General features: G+C 35.4%; 1 protein-coding gene across 9 annotated transcripts in view; it reads left to right on the forward strand.

The window, feature by feature from the left end:
• PUM2 (pumilio RNA binding family member 2) overlaps positions 1 to 23,642 on the forward strand; it is a 94,760-nt gene that overhangs the window by 66,097 nt on the left and 5,021 nt on the right. For 5 of the 9 annotated variants that reach the window (XM_029938237.1, XM_029938243.1, XM_029938239.1 and 2 more), the window contains 4 exons: positions 15,059 to 15,326; positions 16,459 to 16,588; positions 18,695 to 18,829; positions 23,374 to 23,511. In XM_029938237.1, coding sequence (XP_029794097.1) covers positions 15,059 to 15,326; positions 16,459 to 16,588; positions 18,695 to 18,829; positions 23,374 to 23,511 — 671 coding nt within the window. The remainder of the gene's footprint in view (positions 1 to 15,058; positions 15,327 to 16,458; positions 16,589 to 18,694; positions 18,830 to 23,373; positions 23,512 to 23,642) is intronic. The other 4 variants (XM_029938240.1, XM_029938244.1, XM_029938241.1 and 1 more) reach the window with 1 other exon arrangement.

The following is a 23,642-nucleotide window of genomic DNA, read 5'->3' on the forward strand; positions in this document are numbered from 1 at the left end:
TAATACATAAATGTCCATGTAACAGAAGGATCTTTTGTGGTGATCATCGTTTCAATACATGTCAGTGTGACGTGGCCTAGGTTTTAAAATACTGGTCCTATGCCCCAAATTCTGAGTCTTTGCTCTTTTGTGGATATTAAATATATACAGCTGATTAATTTATTTGGGAGGTGTCCTAAGATCTGCTTTACACTGTGTAAATTTGCCAGTTTTTAGCCTGACACCTTCCTATATTTATCATCTTTTCTTGGTCATAGGGCTGCTCAGTTCCTGATTTCTGTTATTTCTGCTAAGACCCACTCACTTCCCCCCACGCCCATGTAAGATATGCCTTTGAAACTTTGAAATGAACACAAATGTTTGGAACATAAAAAACTAAGAATAGGACTTTTGTAATAGTTTTGTGTTTTATTTGTTAAGGTTATATTTGTCATGTCCTGTCATTTTTTTTATAGGTAAGTTTCAAATCAGATTCCTGTTAACCGTTACTGCTTATGTTGTGCTTTAGAGCTTGTAAAAATGGCATTGGCTATTCTACATAGCTTGCTTAAAAATTAGAACATATTTTTTCGGGGCACATACGTGGCTCACTTGGTTGAGTGTCCAACTTTGACACAGGTCATGACCTTGTGGTTCGTGAGTACAAGCCCCACACTGGGTTCACTGCTGTCAGCCTGCTTCAGACACTCTGTCCCCCTCTCTTTGCCCCTTCTCTGCTTGTGCTGTTCCAAAAAATAAAAATATATAAAAAGTAAAATACAAATTTTAGAACTGTCTCTATAATTAAACAGTAATCAAGATATTTTTCTTTAGATTATAAAGAACCCAGCTGTGTAGATGCTTAGGGAAAAAATTCTCATCAATTATGAGAAATACTCATCACTCAGACCAGCATTTCTATGTTATAGCCCAGTAGTTTTGTGCCGAGTTAAACACCATAGGTTTAGATTGAGTTGGAAATCTGATATTTTAACACACCTCTGATTGGAATTATCTGTAGATGATATTCTTTTGTGATCTCCCAATTTCCTTTAGTTTTAGTCGTAGTACGGCAGTGTTGTTAACAGAGTATGTAGACTGCCAGGATGAAATAATTTAATAGATTTCATAAATTTGCTCTTTATACAGTGTTCATGGAAGTAATCTATCCTTTGCTTTCATCTGATTGAATCACAATGCAAGATTTAACATGCGTTCTGGTCTAAGAGAGTATTTAAATTGTATATCCTTTAGGTGAATTTCTTCATGAATCAAGTTATCAAGGCACTGATTTAGGAAATGCATATGGAAATGAATTCGTATATCCATTTCTAGAAATAATCTTCGCTCACATATTTATAATATCATGAGATGGGAGTCAGTTCTTACTTTCACTAGAATTGGTTGGAAATAAATTCATTGTAGATTGTTTTCTTGTGAGATTTTAAGACAGGTAGCCATTATAATTATTGATAGGCCCTCCTGATATCTCCCTTTTTACAGCATTGAATGACACTTAAAAAAAAAAAATAAAATCTTTCCCTTTGCTAGTTATTTGATTCACAAAAAAGTCCTAATAGCAATATTGTCTGCTGCTGTCTTTCAAAAAAAGATGTTTCATTTTTAAAAATTGTTGTCATTTGATCAACATTAAGTATTTTTGGCTTATAACTAATAAGTATTTCAGTTGATAGGTTTTGATTGTTCACTTTTTATGAACTAAAATATTTTTCATTTGCAACCTTGTTATGTTTTTAATATATTGAAAGCCAGAAACATGAAAATATTTTATCTCTCATTTCCTAGTGTGAAATTTCTAAGAGATAAAGATTTTTTAAAAGTGTAACTACAATATCATATCTTTTAAAATTAATAATTTCTCATTCTATTTTCCCTAATTGACTTAACTATCTTTTTACAGGTCCAAATGAGGGTCCCACACACTGTATTTGTTTAATATGCCCTTTAGTATGGAACTATTTCCCTCTTCATCATATTTTTCTTTCCATTTGTTGAAGAAACTTTGCCCTGTTGAATTGCCCACATTCCTAACTTTGCTGATTACCCCCCACCCCCCATAGAAGTATTTATTATGTTCCTCTGCCTTGTATTTCTTGTACAGTGGAATTAAATCTAGAGGCATGGTCTGATTGTTCGTTGTTTGCTAGCTTCGGCAAGATACGGCTCTGTATTCTTAGTGTTGCACCATATCACACACACGTGTCTGGCTCTATCGTGAGCTTGTCAGCCTGATCCACCTGCTGGCTCAGCAGCCTTGGATAGTTTGCCTATTTTTATCAGAGGTTACAAAAAATGGCGATTCTCTAATTCTGTCATACCTCCCCCGTTTATTACCTGGAAGTTTTCTATAAAAAAATTTTCTGGGGTACCTGGGTGGCTCAGTCAGTAAAGCGTCTGACTGCGGCTCAGGTCATGATATTGTGATTTGTGAGTTCAAGCCCCACATTGGGCTGTGCTGACAGCTCAGAGCCTGGAGCTTGCTTCAGATTCTATGTCTCCCTCTCTCTGCCCTTCCCCTGCTCCCTCTCTCTCTCTCGCTCTCACTCTCGCAAAAATAAACATTTGAAAAATATTTAAAAAAAATAATGTTCCCATTTTTCCTCATGACTTGTGAGGTTACACTGAAAGATATAGTTCATATAGGAGTCAGGATAGTGCTTGGATCCATTAACTTTGAGAATGAGTTGACACCCTAGCAACTAACTATCTTGTGTTCTTTTAGTCATCACTGTTACCTGTAATTGATAGGGTTTAGTATCTCAGTCTACTGTGGTCTGAGAGACATCAATTTTTTATACATTTTTTTTTTTATCCTAAAATTTTACCTTGGCTATTTGGAGCCCTTCAGATTGGCTCCCGTTTGACTAAAACTTATTGTTATTTTTTTAAGGACAATTTTAAAAAGCAGCACTTAAAATACTGTGAGTCAGAGGAATAAGTAGGAAAGAACAAGGAAAAAGAAGAAGCTTAAAATTAATGGTTTTTATTTTGAAATGCAAAGAGTAGTGTCATATTCTGGGCTTTAGGTTAAGTGTTCAACATTAAGTGAATTATTTTCTCATATTACATTGATCTAAAACATGTTAGTGATTCCTGATTTATGTTCATCTTTATGCTCATTGTAATTAGATGGATCCTGGAGCTTCCTGGATACAAAGCAACATTCTGTATTTTTATTGAACTTAGGAGGTGACAAAATAATGGCTTATTCCTTGTGCCTCTTCGTATTTGAGCTGGCTGATGTTTTTCATAAGGGAATGAAAAAGTGTATTTCAAACTTTGAACTATGTGAAATCTAGTTTGAAAGGTGACTATCATTTCTGAAAATCCATTAATGTCATGTATTCAGTAATCAGATTCAGTGCTTGTTATGGATTAGAAAATTCTACAACATATTTTCTAATCACAGAAGATTTTTATGTTAAAATAGGCAGAGTAAAATTAACTGTTAGGATAATTTTTCCTATTAAGTAGAAGTTAACATCTATTAAAACTGCAAACTTTGGCAGATTTTGTCAGCTCCTTCTCTTAGACTGAAATATTTAAATAAAAATTAAAACAAGTATGACCAAATCGGTTTAAAGGCTGTGTGCAGTTTTTCTGAGTTTGTATGTGGCCCTTTAAACAGAAAACAATGTAAGTTATTTTGAAGCTTTTATTGAAAGTACTATTATCCTTTAAGTAATAAGTTGCTTGTAACTGAATAGCGTTTGAATAGTTTCCTAAGGCACCTTCATATTCATTATTTCATTTCATCCTAATTGTTAAGGTAGACTGGCTGAGCAATATGCCCGTTAAAGATAAATATAGGTCTTACCAGCCCAAGAGACTTGCCCAAACCAGTAAATGATGGAATTGAGGCTAGAACACCATTCTCACCACTGATGCTATCCTTGCTTTTTCTGTTACGCTATTCCATAATAAACTGAACAGTTTCACAAAGTATATAAACAACAGCATTCTAATCAGTCTCTGAAACTGTACCTCACAATGGTGTAGGTTATATATTTTTTAAGTTGTATAGAAGATTTTTAAACTTCTAGGTCCTTTCTTTCTCATTTTAGTTATTCTTGAGAATGTCTAAATATAATCTACTTCATGAAATGAGAATATGTGTTAATCGTAAGGCGGGCATCTCAGGAGCTCCTGCTCTCAACAGAACATTTCAGGTGCAAACAGTGATGTGAATTAGAGTATTGCTTCAAACCCTTTGTTGGGTCTAAAAGTCATTTTTATTCGGTGATGGGTATGAAGTATGCTATGAAGAAATTTCCAAAATTATTACTTGTATGGAAGAGTTCATTTTGTTTCATTTCTGTATACAGATTTATCACAGAAATTAATTTTTGCACTTATAATATTTTATTCATTTTCCTTTAATAACATTATCTTTGACTTTGTGGTTCTAATGACTGAGAATATTTTCAACAGTTAAGTCAATTAAAATAATCTCAGGTTTAGAACTAGTAAATACGTTATCTGAGTCCGTGGTTCAGCATCAGAATAATTTGGGAGTGCTTGTTTAAAGTACCAGGTTTGGAAATCTCTGGCAACAGTTTTTATATACCACAATGATTGTAGGAATTCTACTGACATTAAATATGTAGAAGCCTATTTTCTCATGACAAAATAAAGGTTGGGGGCGGATTTTATCCCACTCAAATTTCCAGTAGTGCTCACAGGGAGAAAGACACCTTGAAAAGAAAAAAATTATAATTTACATCTGACCTTATTCCAGTTCATACTTCCTTTTTAACTCAGTTCCTGGATCCCTGGTGGGGTGGGGGTGGGGGGGGTCATATGAACCTTTGACTTTGTCGTCTGTCATCTCCCTAATGCCTTTTCCCCCTTCCTATGTTCTTTCCTTCCATTTATCTCAACTCTGCTTGCTATTGCATACTTTAAAGTTTGGGGGAGGGGGACAAAAGTTTATAGATGAGAGACAGAAAATAGAAAAAATCAGATTTCTTTTTGTATATATTTTCAAGCTTTTTTCCCCTTTGATATTTTCCAAAATGGAACCTTTCCTTTCTTTAATTTTGCTGATTGTATATCATTGTTCATTGTCCTTTTAAAGCTTTCCTTTTTGTCTGCTCTACCTTCACATTTGCATTTCACCTTCCCACTCAATTCTTTACCTTATTTTCTTTTTACTGAGGTAGCAAATAAATCTTCATGCACCTTAATAATTATTTTAATCTGCCAAAGTGTCACCTAGAAGTTATATCATTGCATTGTTTATACACTAAGCAATGTCCATTAAGTAAATGTAGGATCAAAAATACAGCTCTTAAAATATATGTAGATGTGCTTCTAGAGATATTGGTAGCTTTATCCAAATAATCTTTGAAAATGAAAGCAACATGGGATGACATTGAAAATTGACTTACATTGAGAATATTTTCATGTGTGATTGTTTCATCATAATGTGCCCAGGAGCAGGTCTAATGGAAGAAGGTCAAGATTTTTACAAACTGTAAAATACTGGCAGAAGTTAAGACAAATAAGTGGATGGGCATACCATGTGTGGGGGTGGAAAGACTCAGTATTATAACGACATCACATTTCTTCTATTTGATGAATAGATTTAGCAGTTTCAAGAGTTTTTCAGGATTTTTAAACAAATTGACCAGCTGATTTACATGTAAATGGGAAGACAGTTGAAGATAATCCAGACAATTTTACAGATCCAAATTAACATCAAAATTTATTATAAACTTGTAGCAACTAAAAATCTGGTATTGGCACAGGGATAAATAAGCCAGTGGAATAGAATAGAGGATCCAGAAATAGACTTACTCCTTTAGGTTTACCTGATTTATGACCAGTGTGCCACTCTGGTATAGTTGAGGAAGGGTGGTCTTTTCAGTAAATAGGACTGGAGCAATTAAATATCCACATAGAGAAAAATGAACTTGGACTTCTCTTTGACACTATACACACATGCACACATACACATATTATTATCAAAGAAATTAAGTAACTGGCTTATAGTCATGAAGTTAGTAAAGAAGAAAAATTTTGAGCCCACGATTTTTCTGGCTTAGTCCAAGATACTGTACTGCTTCTCAAGGAATGCTTTTGTTTCTGTCTAATATCTCTCTGAATAGATAAAGGGTCTTTTCCTGTTCCCTAACTTTGGAATTTTTGTGAACTTTATTTATAAAATTGTGTTAAAATATAACTTAGCCTATTGTGATTGATTGGAAAACTGATTTGGAATGTCACTGTATTGGCTGCTTTAGATACTTGCTGACAATTGACTTTTAATCCAAATTAAAATTTTACTTTGGTAATCTCTTCAAATATTTTATTGCTAATTTTTAAGTTAAAACAGATACATTCTTTATGTGATATTTTAAATAGAATAATAATAAGCTTAAGTTATGTGGAAATTAATTCTTATTTTATGTTTATTTTATGTGAGTAGTTTCATTGACCTAAATTTTAGAATTTTTGTGTCTGAGCAGAATTTTTCCCTATTAATTTATCCAGCCAATAATGAATACCTACATGCCCAACTCTTGACTAGATATACAATGTTAAGTCATAAAACACTGTCCCTACTCACCATCACGGAGATGGTAGCTGTGTTGAATATAGACATGTCTACCAGTGGTTACAATGAATCATTGTAATGCTGTTGCCTTATTGCACTTTGATTCTGTTTTATAAAAACATAATGATTCTCTCCATTGGAATTGCCATTTTTTCTTCATGTGGGTTTTTTTTTTTTTGTTTTTTTTTTTTTTTTTGGTATCAAATTTACCACACATTGGATTTATATTAGAAAAGCAAGAAAGCCCAGACCTTTCTACACAACTATAAGCATGTTCAAATCTCAACAGACGTTTGGGTAATTGAATTTGAGGGGTTTTGTTTCTTTGTGTTTTATTGGTGAATCTCTTCTAGGACACTTGGTACTTTCTTGTTTAAAAAATCATTTTACATTCTACTTGGATTTCTACATTAAAACATTATTTACTGGTTCCAGTCAGTGTGTTTTCTGATCAGAGTGTTACATACGATCACATTATTTAGAGTACTGCACTTTGAAATGGTTTATGAGTCAGTTGTAGAGTTCTTATTTATGTGTGTACACATTTGGTTTGGTTGGATTTTGGACGTTGGGTTAGGTTTAGGTTTGTCTGGGTTAAATCTGTCTTTCACAGTACCTTTGCAGTTCAGCCCTCTTCTCACCCCTGTAACAGCCCCATCAAGAGAGAAAATTAGTGTGCCTATAATGTTTGTCTAGGATCAAAGTTTTGCTCCCTGATATTCAAGTTTATGAAGCAACCTTAACATTTGCATAAACTCACTGAGTAACCCTGATTTAAGAGAAAAAAAAATCCAAGTCCTACAGTTTTCCTTTTTCCCTGTCAGGGCAGCTGGCCATGAAGTCGCAACAGGAATATTTTAAAAGAAATGCAGATGTAGTCCAGTGGTTAATTAGCTGTCACCAAAAGTATTAACCAGAGAGAGCGGAAATGAGGTGAGGTCTGTGAGGGTGGCTTGAGATGTGCCGGAAGATATTTATACCCACCTGTCTGTATCAGGAAGTGAATGAAATTCACCCCACTACTATGATTCTGGGGGCATAGGTTGTTTTTAAGGAATCCTCCTGTTTAGCAGTTACAAAAGTAGTTTTCACTGAAAGATTAAGGTTCAGGCAGTTTTTGAAACCAAACTAGCCTTTTTTGTTAGTATCATGGGAATCACCAAGATGAGTTAGTAATAGAAATGATGTAGTACTAGTGTGAAACTCAGTCTGGCTATTTATTTTCTAAAGGTTTATTTATTTTTGAGAGAGAGAGTACAGGTGAGGGAGGGGCAAAGAGAGGGGGACAGAGGATTCAGCGAAGGCTCTGCACTGACTGCATCAAGCCTGATACAGGGCTTGAACTCAACAACTGTAAGATCATGACTGGAGCCAAAGTCGGATGCTCAACTGACTGAGCCACCCAGATGCCCCTCAGTCTGTTTAAATGCTCTTTGATGAACAAGGGAAGATTATTAAATATCTTTTGTTGTGATAGGCTCCCTCTTACCTTTATATTTTTTAGGAAGTTTAATCCTAACTAGAGGCTACAAGGTTAAGGTTATTTCATTGCTTTTAGAAAAAAAACTGCCAGCAATAGAAATGGAAAACAACAGATTTTTATTTTGGATTATAGTTTATATCTAATGGTTGCTTTACATATTGTCATAAGATATACAACTTTAAGGTAACACACCTGATATATTCATGCTTTTTTCCTTTTTTATTAGCCTATTAAAATGATGTGGAAGTCTACACTTAGGTTGATTTTGAGAGAAAGAGAGTATGAATGGGGGAGGGAAGAGAGAGAGAGGGAGACAATGAATTCAAAGCATGCTCTGGGCTCTGAGCTGTCAGCACAGAACCCAATGCAGAGCTCGAATTCACCAACCATGAGATCATGATCTGAGCCATCCAGGCGCCCTGGGAGAATACACTTTTACTTAGAATCTCATGGGTTTTTAAACTCCTTGAAACCTCCTTCTTTTTCTGGTAAAATTTTGTGTCTTTATATGGCAAATATATAGCTAATAACCATTAGAGAAATTTTATGTGATTTATTATCCATGTAACTTACGTCAAGTGTGTTCCAGATTTAAGAATGTCATATAACAGGGGCATCTGGGTGACTCAGTATGTTAAGCATTCAACTTTGGCTCAGGTCATGATCTCATAGTTCGTGGGTTCAAGCCTCATGTCGGACTTGGTGCTGACCGCTCAGAGCCTTGAGCCTGCTTCTGAACCCATCTCTCTCTCTCTCTCTCTCTCTCTGCCCCTCCCCCACTTGCATTTTGTCTCTCTCTCTTTCTCTCTCAAAAATAAACACTAAAAAATTTTTTTTAGGTTATAAAAAAGAATGTTAGGTCATATTAAATGTTCTTCATGAGGCATAGTGGGTTATATTTAAATGCTTTAAGTGAATTATTCAGATATACTTGCTCTTTAAAAACTCAGTCTGCTCATCATTTATTCATCCTTGAATAAAGTAGTTAGCTTCTCTACGCCTATTGTGTCGCACATGAAATTGAGATAATATCCTTGTTTCCTGTCCCGTTGTTAAGAGGAGAGCATATATATTAGTTTTCTAGTGAAGCTGTAACAAACTACTACAACTAGGTGGTTTAAAACACAAATTTATTGTCTCATACTTTGAGGCTAAAAATAAAATCAAGGTGTTGTCAGGGCCATGTCCTATTAGAGGCAGTCCTTCCTTCTTGCCTTTTCCTAGCTTCTGGTGGTTGCTGGCAATCCTTGGCATTCCTTGCCTTATAGATGCATTCCTCCCATCACCACCTACATAATTACATGGCATTCTCCCTGTGTGTCTCTGCCCTAATTTTCCTTCTCTTACAAGGACACTAATCTTTGGGTAGAAGCCTAACCTGATCCACTATGACCTCATTTGAACTTGGTTACATTTGCAAAGATCCTGTTTGCAAATAAAATCAAATTCACAGGTTCCAGGAGTTAAGAATTGAATAAACTTTTTTGGGAGACTCAGTTCAACCCAGTATAGGCTGCCTTCTGGTTCCCCCGAATCCCTCTTTGGCCCTCATGAAGGATACATTCATTCCAAACCAGCATCCCCAAGAATCGTAATCCAACCTATCATCAGTGCAGTGTCTAAAATCTCATCCAAATGACTCAAGTCCAGATCTCATCTTCTCTGTCAGGTGAGATGCCTAATATGGTCCATCCTGGGACAAAATTCTCTACCTATAGATCTTGTTACAAAACAAGTCCTCTGCTTCTAAAATACAGTAATGGGACAGGCATAGGATAGACATACCCACTGCAAAAGGGAGAAATGGGAAGGAATGAAGGAGTTACAGTACCATGCAAGTCTGAAAGCCAGCAGGGCAAATTTCACTTGTTTCAAGGCCTGAGAATAATCCTTGTTTGCTAGGTGCCCCGACCTTTGGATCTACTGCTGTCCCACCTCTCTAGCCTTTGCATCTCTGACTCTGCTCTGAGTCCTTTTTACTCCATCCCATCTCTAACTCTTTCAGGCCAGGCTGACAGTGTGTCTGTAGATGTGAAATTCTCAAAAAAAAATTGTTGGTCTTCCCTATTAATGTCAAGGGACTGTCCAGCTACACCTATTGACTCTGCATCCTCAGCATTGTGTCTGGAGAAGCTAAGACTTTTCCAGATTATCAAGTGCTGATTTTCTTTTGCTTAGCAGTTCCTTGTTTAGGGGCGCCTGTGTGGGTCAGTTGGTTGAGCATCCAGCTCTTGATTTCAGCTCATTATCTCAGGGTTCGAGACATTGAGCCCCATGTCCGGCTCTGTGCTGACAGCGTGGACTCTGCTTGGGATTCTTTCTCTCCCTTTGTCCTTCCCCCACTTGTGCACACATGCTGTCTCTCAAAATAAAGAAAAAAGTAAACAGTTCCTTCAAATTATCTTCCTGTTACTTCACCATAAGGAATGAGGAGAAACCAGACCACACCTTCAGCACGTTGCTTGAAAGTCTAAGCTAAATCTCAATAGCAGTTTTGCTTTTTCAGCTAAATCTCCATAGCATTCTCCGCTAAATCTCAGCTAAATCTCTGTAGCAGTTTTGCTTTCTGCCCTACATAACACATTTCAGTTGAGTTTTCTCATTTCTAATAACATGTTTCTCATTTTCTTCTGAGACCTCACTTGGAACATTTTTATAGCATTCATATTTCTACCAATATTGTTCATGACAACATTCGTATTCTCTAAGACAGTCGCCACTCTTGATAAGTTCCTCATGTCTGTCTGAGCCCTCACCAGAATTGCTTTTAATAAACACGTTTCTGCCAGCTCCTTCTTCAAGGCAATTTAGGCTTTTTGTGAACAACTCCAGATTTTCCAGACTCTACCCGTTGCCCAACTGCAATGTCACCTTTTTATTTTTAAGGATTTTTTTTATAGTAATGTGTCACTATAAGTATCAAAATCTGTGTTAGTTTCCCACGGTTGCTGTGGTAGATTACTCCAGCTGAGTCACTTAAAATGACAACCTTTTGGGGAGTCACAATTCAACACGGTATAGTATTTTATGCAGAGTTCATTGTCTTGGTGGCTAATAAAGAATGCTCGATAAGTGGTTCCTGCCCTTTTTTTTAAAGGATCCTCACGGACCCTCTGGGTCTAGCATATAGTATCATTTATGAATATTAAGTCATTAAATGGACTTTCTCAAGGAAGTGAAAAGTACTGATTATTTTGAACACATAAACCCTGTTTACAGTGATGTTCCAGAACTCAGGACAAAGGTCTGATCAATTTTATCCTTTGAGGATTTAGACTGTCCTCATTTTAGACTTTTTTCTATAGACTTTTTCTACCACTGTGAATCACTTTGCCTACTCCAACTAACTGGCCATCTTCTGTTATCATCTTACCATTTCCTGAGTTTTTCAGAACGTTGATTTTTGAAACCAACACTTCCTAATAGTCTGTGTAGTTGGAGCCTTTTCAGGACTCCAGAACTGCTAGGATTACCGTTTCTATTTGAAATTAGTAGTTGACAACCTGCTGTAAAATGAAACCTTGAATTATCTTGAAATCTAATTCATTAGCCTTTAGACTCTTCTATCAGAATAGATTTCAGATTTGTTTTTTTAATAAACATTATCCACTAAGGGTAATTCAGTAGGTCTTGAGTAAGCCTCAGAGGGGATCTGTATTTTCCAAAGAATACACAGGTTTGATAGGTTTAGGAGCTACCATTCCAAATTTTCTGCCTGTAGAAAAGAATGAAAGGATTAATCAGGTTTATTTATTTTGTGCTTGTTCAGTTGTTACATTGTTTTTCTTACCCTGGGTTTTTCCCAGTAATTTTCTCTTTTTTTATTTTTGATTAATAATAGGAAGGATTATACCATAACAGATTTCTCAAGGAAATTAATGAAAACTAAAAAAATCCCATTATATCTTCTAGGATAATTATATGGTGTTTGCCTTCACTCAGTTGTCAAGAATGAACTTGAAAAATCCTTACATAAATAGCATGTAAGGGGCAGCACACGGTTTCCTGCCTGGCCAGCTGCCTATTGCACTTGACCAGTCATCTGGGAGATTATAGCACAGAGCACCATGGCCAGTGCATTCTTAGCCAAATAGTGATTAACAAGTGGCGAATGCTAAGGGGGATGTCAGCTGTTTTTCACTAATTTTGGAATAATCTGAGACATAATAGAGAAGTTGTAACACTGATAAAAAAAAATTTTTTTTTTACAGCAGATCCTTTACCTAGATTTTCAAAAGGTTATTTTACCACATTTGCTTTCTTATTCATTTCCTCTCTTCCTCTCTCTCCTTCTCTGCATATTTGCTTCCCTCATCTCCAGTTTTTTTTTCTTGATACTTTTGAAAGGAAGTTGCATACATACTGTTGCTTACCCATGAATATGCCCATGTATGTTTTCTGAAAATAAGGACATTCTTTTATGTAACTACAGTTATCAAAGTCAGGAAATTAACAATGATATAAATAAATATCACAATAAGAAAAGTAAGCCAACTTCTTCAAACTTTGCCAGAGGGGGACAGGAGAGGGTGAGGATTGGGAAAGAGATTGATTTGGGGACTCACACATGACGTTCATTTGTCATGGCCCTTTATTTTTCTTTAATCTTGCACTATTTCTGTCTTTTATTATGACTTACATATTTTTGAAGACTATAGCCCAATTTTGTAAGAGGTCCCTTAATTCAAAGTAGGTTTTGGATGGCATGCTTTCGATATTTAGATAATCATATTTAAAACGTTCAGTGTATGTTACAATTGCGTTTTAAATGCTTATTTAATTCATAGAGAAAGGAAGGTATCCTGCCCTGAGTGAATTTTTTTACAGTTTTGTAAATGAAAATGCTAAGTAGACTTCCAGAACTGAAATTTTGAGGTTTCTATAAACTAATGCAGTTACGCATTATGAGACATTTTAAGTCGGCAACAAGTGCATCAGGAGTTTGTGGTGTTAGGGAACCGATAGAATATAATCAAAGAATATCTAGACATGGGAGAGATTCCTGTTAGATATTAGAAGGTATGAAATAAAATTGGCATGGTAATTTCTGGGGGTAAGTATATATTTTGAATTTGGTGTGGAAAATCTTCAGTGTATTAAGGTTAAAGAAGTGTAGGTTTGGGCCTTACGTTTGAGGTAAGGTAAGCAGTGATGCAGAGATCATCATGAACAGTAGAAGCGAACAATTAAATTAGGGTTCTCCTAGGAAATTTGTGTAATAGGTTCAGAACAAGGACTGATAATTAGGCTAAAGAATCGAGAGGATGTACTGTAGCAGGACACTTTCACAATTTTTTGTAAGAACGGACTGGAATGAGATAGAGAGCATCCCTAATTGTTAGAGATTCAAATGGGCTAGGGAACAGTGGATAGGACTGTATAAATAGAAACAATAGGGGCTAGAGGTTTAAGAGTATTGAGGAAATCAATACTGTATTAAAACACTGAATTATTTCACATTTTTGATTCTTCATACAGGAACACTAAGATAGTGGCATGAATATGAGAATTTGAAATTAATGGTTTTAGTATATAAGATGGTTTGTTAAATGACCTACCTTAGATAGTAAAGGCAGTTAATGTTATATAAAAAGTGAATCTTAGTGTGACCCGCTGTCTGTCAGACATTTTTTCAGGTACCAGGTATCTAGCTTGTAGGTGAACCTTATTTTGTGGCACTACACTGGAAAGGGGACTGGAGAGTCCTATGACTTATATGTATAATGCTCTGGATGGTAGGAATTTCACAAAGAAAATCTAGAGCAGTGGGGACTGAGGGCAAAAGAGGAATGTTCTAACTCAGTTCACTCTCAGGATTACAACTGTCTTACTTTTCCTTGTCCCTATAACTCTTTTTGCCTTTAAATGCCTCTGTATAACTGTGCAAGTTTGCACTGACAGTGTGTCCTTGGCATCATCTTTGCCCTGTGATCTGGATTGTATACATAGCCCTACTCTACATAGAGATGCTATACAATAGCATAAAGCTGATGGAAGATTTTGTTTATCTGAACTACTAAATCTGCATGTTATTGTTTTGTATACATTTTTGTTTTTTAAAAGGACACTGTCAAGTACTTTTAAATTGTTACTGTAATAACAATTTCCTACTTGTATTTTTTTGTTTCTATCGACTGCCCTTTAATTTTCTTATTTGGTATGGGATATAAGTTAAGGAAGTTTTTTATGTGTCTCAGATGATCAAGATTAAAGCTCTAGGGAAAAAACACGTTTATTTTTAGTTCTTATCAATAGAATAATAGTATTTTATGGAGAGTATGCCTTTATAATTTTTTAAATATTTTAAAATCAGATGTAATTTGGATTTATTTTCTTTAAGAAATGGTTTTTGGGGCTCTTGGCTGGCTCAGTCAGCAGAGTATACAACTCTTGATCTCAGGGTCATGAGTTTGAGCCCCATGTTGTACACAGAGTTCATTTTCTAAAAACTTGTTTTTTTCTTTACATAGAGGTATATCTGTGATCAAATGATGCATTTTTAAAAATATAGTCCAAAAATGTACAGATTTAGCTCTCAGTGTTCCAGTAACACTGCAAGTAAATTTCAGTCCAACTGTATTTCAGTGACTTCAAATCTTGAGTTTGCTTAGTTATTTGCAACCTTGTTAATAAACTGGAAATTTTGTTGGTGGTTTTAGTTTTCTGGTATTAATATTAGTATATATGACATTACTTGCTGTAATTATGTTTCAAACTAAGCTTCCAAGAACAAATACAAGTTTTATGTATGACATTAGATATTATAATTCAAACTGCCAAAAATAAATACAGGTTGGTTTTTCTCATGTTTTCTAGTCTCTCTTTCTTCCTCCTCACACACATTAAGTAAATGTGTGAAATTTTCCCTCCAGTATTAATTTCCTGTTATAACATATAGGGATTAGTGGTTAGTGGTGTGGTTATTTCTTTTTTGGTTGAATTTTTAGTGTAAGTAACTCTTATTTGAGGAATGGCCTTGTCAAAAAGATGTGCTGACCACAGCTGCTTTGTTGTAGGAGGCCTGACAAATGGTAGTGGTCGATATATCTCTGCAGCGCCTGGAGCAGAAGCAAAATACCGGAGTGCGTCAAGCACTTCCAGTCTGTTCAGCTCCAGCAGCCAGCTCTTTCCTCCTTCCCGGCTCCGGTACAATAGGTCTGATATTATGCCTTCTGGCCGAAGCAGATTATTGGAAGACTTCAGAAACAACCGCTTCCCAAACCTTCAACTTAGAGACTTGATTGGACACATAATTGAGTTTTCTCAAGACCAGCATGGTTCTAGGTAGGTGATTATGATTTATATTTTTGCTTTGAAAATTAATGCCCTTATATGGAAACCAATTTGGCAATAAACTATTATAAATTTAAAACAAAATTACTGCCTTATAGGAGCCTAAAATTTTCTTGACTAGGATCATTTAAGGAAGTTTTTACAAAATAAATGCCCAATATGAACTTCTTCGCTATTCGGATATATGATATAAACACAGGTTTTTAAATTATTTCTGGTTTCCCAGTTTTCTATAATGAGAATACTTTTATAACAAAAATATAGCATTGCCCTTTTTTTTCCTATTATTTTTATTACATTGACTCTGAATACACTCAACTTTCATTTTCCTTTGAAAAGAATGCTCTGAATTACATTAGTGGATATAAATGTCCCTGATGTAGTCCTTATCTAAAAAAGAAAAAATTGAAAACGCAAGTTAAATGCTTTTATGTTCCTTCATAGATTTGTATTTGATGTGATGTGTCTTACGTTGAAGCATTTCACTTTTGTTCTAGAAAAATTTGGTGCCTTTGTACATTAAACATAGTACATGTTCTCTGTAGTACTTGAGGTACATGTGAATAGTGTTCTCAAGGTAGATCACAAAAAGGAAAATAGAATTGTAATACATTTATTAAGTTTAATTATTTTTTCCTTTTATGGTTTTATTTTATCTCCCTAAAATTGAAAATTCCTTAAGAGTAGCAGAAGTCTTCTATCACACACACTGCCTAGGAATTCATTTGTGTTTGATGATTCATTTCTCAGGAGTTCTTTCATTATGTTCTAAGCTTAGATATTCAGTAATATTATGAAAACTGTATGACTAACCAATAAAATCTAGTTTTCTTCTCATTGATTATAATGCAACCAGAACAAACTTAAGAAGATTAAACATATTTATATCTAAACTTCTGCCTAATTCGTGGTTATTTTAAATTAAGGCATTATAAAGAAATGCTTCATGGCTTTTGACTCTTTTGCTTTAAATTTGCTGTTTTATAGTATTAGATGTGTTAATACTATTCCTGGAGGTAATTTTATGTGTACATACGTAGGGGTGTGTACTACGTCACATACAGACTTTGTAGGAGCTTGTTCTCAGTGTGCTGTCGTGACATATAAACTGTTTCCTACATAGATTCATACAACAAAAACTAGAGAGAGCTACTCCAGCTGAGCGACAGATGGTATTTAGTGAAATTCTACAAGCAGCCTATCAGTTAATGACAGATGTTTTTGGAAACTATGTCATACAGAAATTTTTTGAGGTAAGCACGTATACACGCTTGTATATCCAGCTATGTGCTGAATGCTTAGAAAAGGTGAGAACGTTGGGTAACAGTTGTTTTCATATAAAAATAAGCACTTGGGAAAAAATATTTATAAAGAATTCCTAAATCTCAGCAACAGAAAGACAACCCTATTAAAAAAAGGACAGGAGAGGGGCACCTGGGTTGCTCGGTCAGTTGGTCTCCGGTCATGATCTCAGAGTTTCTGAGTTTGAGCCCTATGTTGGGCTCCATGCTGTTAGCTCACATCCCTCTTTGAATCCTCTGTCCCCCTTTCTGTGCCCCTCCAGAGAAAGCTTGCACTCTTTCAAAAATAAATAAACATTAAAATAACATAACAGGAGGAGCACCTGGCTGGTTCAGTTGGTGGAGCATGTGACTTTTTATCTCAGGGTTGTGGGTTTGAGCCCCGTGTTGGGTATAGAGATTATGTAGAAATACACACATAAATATATAAAGAAAATTGGACAGAAGACCTGAGTAGACATTTCTCCTCAGAAGATATACAAGTGGACAATAAGCACATGAAACGAAGCTCAACATCCTTAGTCTTTAGGGAAATGTGGATCAAAACCACAGTGAGGTTCTACGTGACATCTAGGATGGCTATAAAGGGGTGGTGATAGGAATAACATGGTGGAGATTTGGAGAAATTGGAACCTCATACATTGTTGGTAGTAATGTGAAATGGTGGAGCTGTTGTGAAAAGTTTGGTACGTCCTTCAAACTTTTTTTTTTTTTTTTTTTTGAGAGAGAGAGAGAGAGAGAAAGCACTTGTGACCAGGGAAAGGGAGAGAGGGAAAGGGACTCTCAAGCAGGCTTCACATGAAGCCCAGTACAGGGGGACACAAAGCTGTCTCATGACCTTGAGATCATGACCTGAGCCAAAAGTCAAGAGCTGGACACTTAAACACCTGAGCCACCTAGGCCCCTTGGCAGATCCTTAAAAAATTAATCATGAAGTTACCTTACAACCCAGCACTTCCACTCCTATACACCCAAAAAAATTGAAAACAAGGACTCAAACACTAGGGTTTGTTTTAGCATTATTCACAATAGCTAAATGGTGGAAACAACCATGTGTCCCAACAGGTGAATGGATAAAGCTGGTATACACATACAATAAGAATGTATTCAGCCATAAGGAATAAAGTTCTGTTAGTACATCATGGGTGAAGCTAAGTAAAATAAGCCAGATATAAAAGGACAAACAGCCTTATGTGACATAGTGTTTTTCTTATGTGACATAGTCAGAACAGCCAAATTGATAGGTATAAAGTAGATTAGGGTTTACCAGGCGCTGAGGGCAGGGCAGGGTACGGTGGGGGGTCTCTGCTTAATGTATGCAGTGTTTCTCTTTGAGGCATCAGGAATGATTTGGAAACAGTTTGTAGTGATAATTGCACACATTGTAAATATAATCAATGCCATTTAATTGTGCACTTAAAATGGTTAAAGTGACATGCTGTGTATTTTTTCACAAAAATATTTTTAAATATATGGGCCTACTTTAAATTAGATTAATATTAATCTGATTAATATTTGAAAATACAAAGAATTGAGAGTAAGCCTTAGATGAAGAAATTAGTGATAATAGCATAGTCTTTATTGAGATTTGCTAGATTTCATGTATTTTGTAATTTAGCTAATTTTCAGTTTAAAACTAAGTATCTGTGTTGTAGTTTGACTTGATTCCTCCACAGTTAACATCAGAATATAGTTGGTCTGAATATAATTTGGTCTGAGTGTATGGCTCAGAAGTTCATTACTTTAAAGATGAGGGTATTTTATTTGTTTAAAATGAAGAGTAACAATGTTTACTTTAAAAGAATAACAGATGGTTAATGTATAGTAACAAGGATATTTTAGATAGTGTGACTTAACCCCCCCATAAAAGTAATGCAGTTATTTCAAGCAGTTCTAGATCTATCTTAACTAGCTTTTACCTAAATCCTCTTCTCTACATGACTACAAAATGCGGTATTTTCAAATTAGAACGAATAGGCTGCAAACAGTGGGTTATTCAGGTTTAACAAAATTAATATAATGTTTATTTTTATTAATACTTATTTCTTTTTTTATCAGTTTGGGAGTTTGGATCAAAAATTAGCTCTCGCCACCCGTATTCGTGGGCATGTTCTGCCTTTAGCCTTGCAGATGTATGGCTGTCGTGTTATCCAGAAAGCTTTAGAGTCAATTTCCTCTGACCAGCAGGTAATTGTAAGTTAAGACAAAATTTTTGTACTTTATTCAGTTTTTAAATCATTATTTTATCTCATAATCTTACAATATTTCCACCTTAAGAATAAAATACTTTTACAAGTCTGTCTCAAACAGTACCTTATTAGTTACGTATTATACTGTAGATCTTTGATCTGTCCTCTTCATTCTCTTCAACATGTCTTCATCTTTAAATGAAGATAATTTGAGTGCCTACTGTGTGGTAAGCAGAACACTACTCTTGCTTATTTGATTTCCTATAGTGTCAGGAATATCTTTTACTTTTTCCAAAGTGTATTTGTTTTAATTTTTTTTTTAATGTTTATTAATTTTTGAGAGAGAAAAAGAGAGCGAGCGAGCGAGCGAGCTAGCTGGGGAAGGGTCAGAGAGAGGGAGACACAGAGTCAGAAGCAGGCTCCAGGCTCTGAGTTGTCAGCACAGAGCCAGACACGGGGCTCAAACCCACAAGTCATGAGATATGACCTGAGCTGAAGTCGGATGCTTAACTCACCAAGCCACCCAGGCGCCCCTCAAAGTGTATTTGTAACCACAAGAATAAAATTTTCTTTTTTCAATAGAGTGCTCTTTTTTTCTTTTTTTAAATTCCAGGTAGCTAACCTAAAAATACGTTATGCTTCACAATTAGCATGTCATCTTGCACTGGGGCCATGCTAATTGTACATTCAACATTTTTTTTTTTTTTTAATGTTTAAGAGAGAGAGCATGAGTTGAGGAGGAGCAGAGAAAGAGGAGACACAGAATCTGAAGCAGTCTCCAGGCTCTGATCTGTCCGCGTAGAGCCTCATGTGGGGGGCTCAAACTCAGGAAGTGTGAGATTGTGACCTGAGTCGAAGTTGGATGCTTAACAAACTGAGCCAGCCAGGTGCTCCTGTACAATTCCACTTTTAGTGTATATGCTGCCAAAGTGAGAACACGTATAAAATTTTTGTTTTATTTTTTCCAGAAAGCATTAATAAGGTATTTTAATGAGGAAAAAAAGTCTTTAGCGTGCCTGGGTGGCTCATTGGTTTAAGCGTCGGACTTCGGCTCTGTCAAGATCTCACAGCTTGCAGGTTCCAGCCCTGCATCAGGCTCTGTGCTGACAGCTCAGAGCCTGGAGCCTGCTTCAGATTCTGTGTCTCCCTCTCTCTCTGCCCCTCCCCTCATCCATGTTTTGTTTCTCTCTGTCTCATAAGTTTCAAAAAAAATCTTAGTCTTATGTTTCTATTCTAAGACACTGAAAACTAGTTTTTCCCTGCACATCTCTTTTAACTACAACTTTATAACATGTAACAAAGTCTGGTTTAAAGATTGAAAAAAAAAAGAACACTTAAATCTTTTTAAAAAAAGATTAACCAAGTATTCAATATATACTTTCCTTATATCAAATAAGCTAATGTTTCAGTACAGTGTAACTATACAAACTATACAACACACATATGTTCACAAAGGAAACACTATAGGCTCAGAACAGATTGGGAAAAACATGCTATTCACATTGCTTACAGTAACTCTAACAATGATGTAACGTTGAACCAGCACTTAGTTGACAAAATCACACACACGCACACAAAATATTATATACATACATATATGTATATGTATGAAGTCACCGAAAACGATGGTTCCTATAAAATATTAATTAGCCATGTACTAGTATATTTTTCAGACATATAAATCCTAAACCATTTTCATTACTGTTGAAAGTCAAACATGCTAGTATGTAACTTAGCTCTGGCTACTCTCACCGTGTACGGCTGTATTTCACTTGAGATGACAAGTGGACACGAAGCTGGAGAACTGGGGACCGGCACAGTTCGAGCTGTGGTGGTTGCACGAGAAAGCTGAAGACCGAGACCCCCATCTGCCTAACACATTTCTGCCCCCGCACTGCCCCCCCCCCCCCGAGGTCTCACAAGATGCAGCGCCCAAAAGGAATCCTACAGCTGCCGAGTAAGAGTTGCCCCCACACGTCTTTGACGCTAGCCTATAGGAAAATACTAAGCACGAACCAGCTCAGCAGTCACCTTTCCGGAAAACTGTGGTGCACAGTTTTCTCCTAGGCTGGTAAAAGTACTCCAGTTTTTAAATGAGGCCAGATTTATATGTTAGCTCTAGAAAATACTGAGCTACTGTAGCAGTAAATATGAAATTACAGAAGCAAAACCACACTTTGATTTAAAAATTCATTTCTGTGACATCAAAACAATTTTTTCCTTCTCTGTTTCCTGTAATCAGACATCAATTTCTTCTAAAGGATAAAAATTTTAAAGCCTGTTTCATTCTATATGCCAATTAAAACTTCCATACATAAAATTCTTAAAACTTTTCATTCAATAGGAAATGTGTTCTAAGAATTCTGTTAAGATTTCATATTTCTTTAAAGAGAAAAGAGAACACCTATAAATTAAATGAGAATATATCAAATCTTGGATGCAAAAAGTCTGTTTTAACTTAACAAAGGATTAATGTAATTCCAGTCATACTCCTGGGAAGTTTTTGGTAACTGATCAAAATAATTTTTTATATTATTTGAAATAGACAAGAATATAAGAGATTGTTAAAATAAATTGTGAAGCATCACTAATTAGTATGGTTCGCACATGAAATTAAGTAGAATTTAAGAATGCAATTTATAACCCTAAATAGGTAACTATTTTCAATATAACTTATGTATTACAGTGAAACATAGTAAGAATAAAGGACACAATTAGTTCTTAAAAAGGTATCCATAATTAGTAAATATGGAAAGATATCAGCTTTGACTCTTCTCTCCACCCACATACATTATTGTATAATAAATTCCCGAATGGATGGCTATGTTTGTGTGTATACATTAATCCCACCATTTAAAATTTATGAGAAAATAGCATTACTTCTTTAGAGAAAATCCTGAGTTTTAGAATAATTAAAGATATGTCACAATGGAAGAAGATTGACAAGTTTTGATTATTATAGATGCTTACAGAAATACTTGATCATAAGTCTCAAACTGGTATAGATACTTTAAAGATATTTTTGAGGCTCTTGGGTGGCTGAGTTGGTTGAGCTCTGACTTCAGCTGAGGTCATGATCTCGCGGTGCCCCACAACAGCGCTCTGTGCTGACACTTCAGAGCCTGATTCAGATTTTGTCTCTCCCGCTCTCTTTGTCCCTCCCTCACTTATTCTCGCTCTCTCGCTCGCTCTCTCAACAATGAATAAAATTACAAAATTCTTTAAAACTAAAATGAAAACATTTTAAAGAATGAGGTCTTGTCAATTGCAATAACATGGACACACCTAGAAAGCATTACACTAAGTTAAATCAATCAGAGAAAGGACTGTACCTATGATTTCAGTTATATGTGAAATCTGATACACAAAACAACAACCTTTTTATTTTTGAGGAATAAGAATCAAGTTTTTATTCATTTCTTGAATTTGCAAACAACAAACTCTTAAATACAAAGAACCAGCTCTTGGTTGCTGGAGGGGTGTGGATGGTGGGATGGGGAGGCAGTAGGTGAAAGAGATTAAGGATTAAAGTACAGTATAGGGAATATAGTCAATAATGTAATGACGCTGTCTGGTGAGTGTACCTGTCGTGGTGCACATTGTGTAATATGTATGATTGTTTAATCACTGCTGCACACCTGAAACTAATATAACATTGTCAGTTATATAAAATAATAAAGATTTTAAATGTCTTTAATACTGGAAAATATAAAGCACTGTGATTAAGCCTTAGAGGAACTTGTTAATGAATAATAGTATTGTTTCTATTCTTTAGAACATTTTATTATGTTATTTAGTTTATAGCTAAATGTGTTGTATTTTGGCTTAACAGAATTCCTCTACAATTATGCTAGTAGGTAGCTGAGAGTTCTTTTGGGTGAGAGAGATTTAAAATGTGAATGCCTTACTTGTAAGCAAGGAAATAAAATGAAAGGGGTCATTTTTCCTGGGTAATGAACAAAAATCTAAAATTTCCCAAGGATTTGTCCCTGAGGAGGTATCAAATGATAAAAGTTATATTAAATGAGTTCTTTAATATAAGCTCATTAAGAAACAATAAAAATGTCCAGTTTCTTCCTATCTAGCTTTGATATAATATGTGAAAGTCACATATCCCTTAAGTGCTCATTTCCTTACCCTTTTCCTTGCACTTAATAGACTCATGTAGTTATTAAAAATAATTTTTAAGGAAAGGGGGTGCTAAGCAGAGACAAAGTATAGAATTCTGAATTAAGTATATATAGTCAACTGAAAAAGATGCAGGGAAGGTGTATAACGTAAAGAGAGTAGTTTATATATGGCAGGTTCAGGATCCCTAGATTTTTTTTTTTAATCAAGTGTCATTTTTGTTGCAATCCTACGAAATGTTTTGGTAATTCTTGTCTTCAATGACTTCTCTTCGGAGTGGGGTGGGGAGGGAGGGGTTTTAAAGTCTGATATCTAAAAAATTAACCAGCAAAATTTTGAGTATACTTTTGTACTCTTTTTCTGATCTTGTTAATGTTTCTTGATGAGGTGATTTTTTTAAATGTCCTCTTCTCTTTGCAGAGTGAAATGGTAAAGGAGCTAGATGGTCATGTACTTAAATGTGTGAAAGATCAGAATGGAAACCATGTTGTACAAAAATGTATTGAATGTGTTCAGCCACAGTCACTACAGTTCATCATTGATGCTTTCAAAGGACAAGTAAGATTTATTTTTGTCTTCTGATTCGCTGGGCATTCTTTTAGCATAGGAGTGTTAACTCTTTTTTTCCTAAATCGAAAGATTATCATATCCAGTACTGTCATACAAAAATAGGACACAAAACTGAATAT

This window comes from Suricata suricatta, chromosome 4 (assembly GCF_006229205.1).
Source record: "Suricata suricatta isolate VVHF042 chromosome 4, meerkat_22Aug2017_6uvM2_HiC, whole genome shotgun sequence".
Taxonomy (NCBI): domain Eukaryota; kingdom Metazoa; phylum Chordata; class Mammalia; order Carnivora; family Herpestidae; genus Suricata; species Suricata suricatta.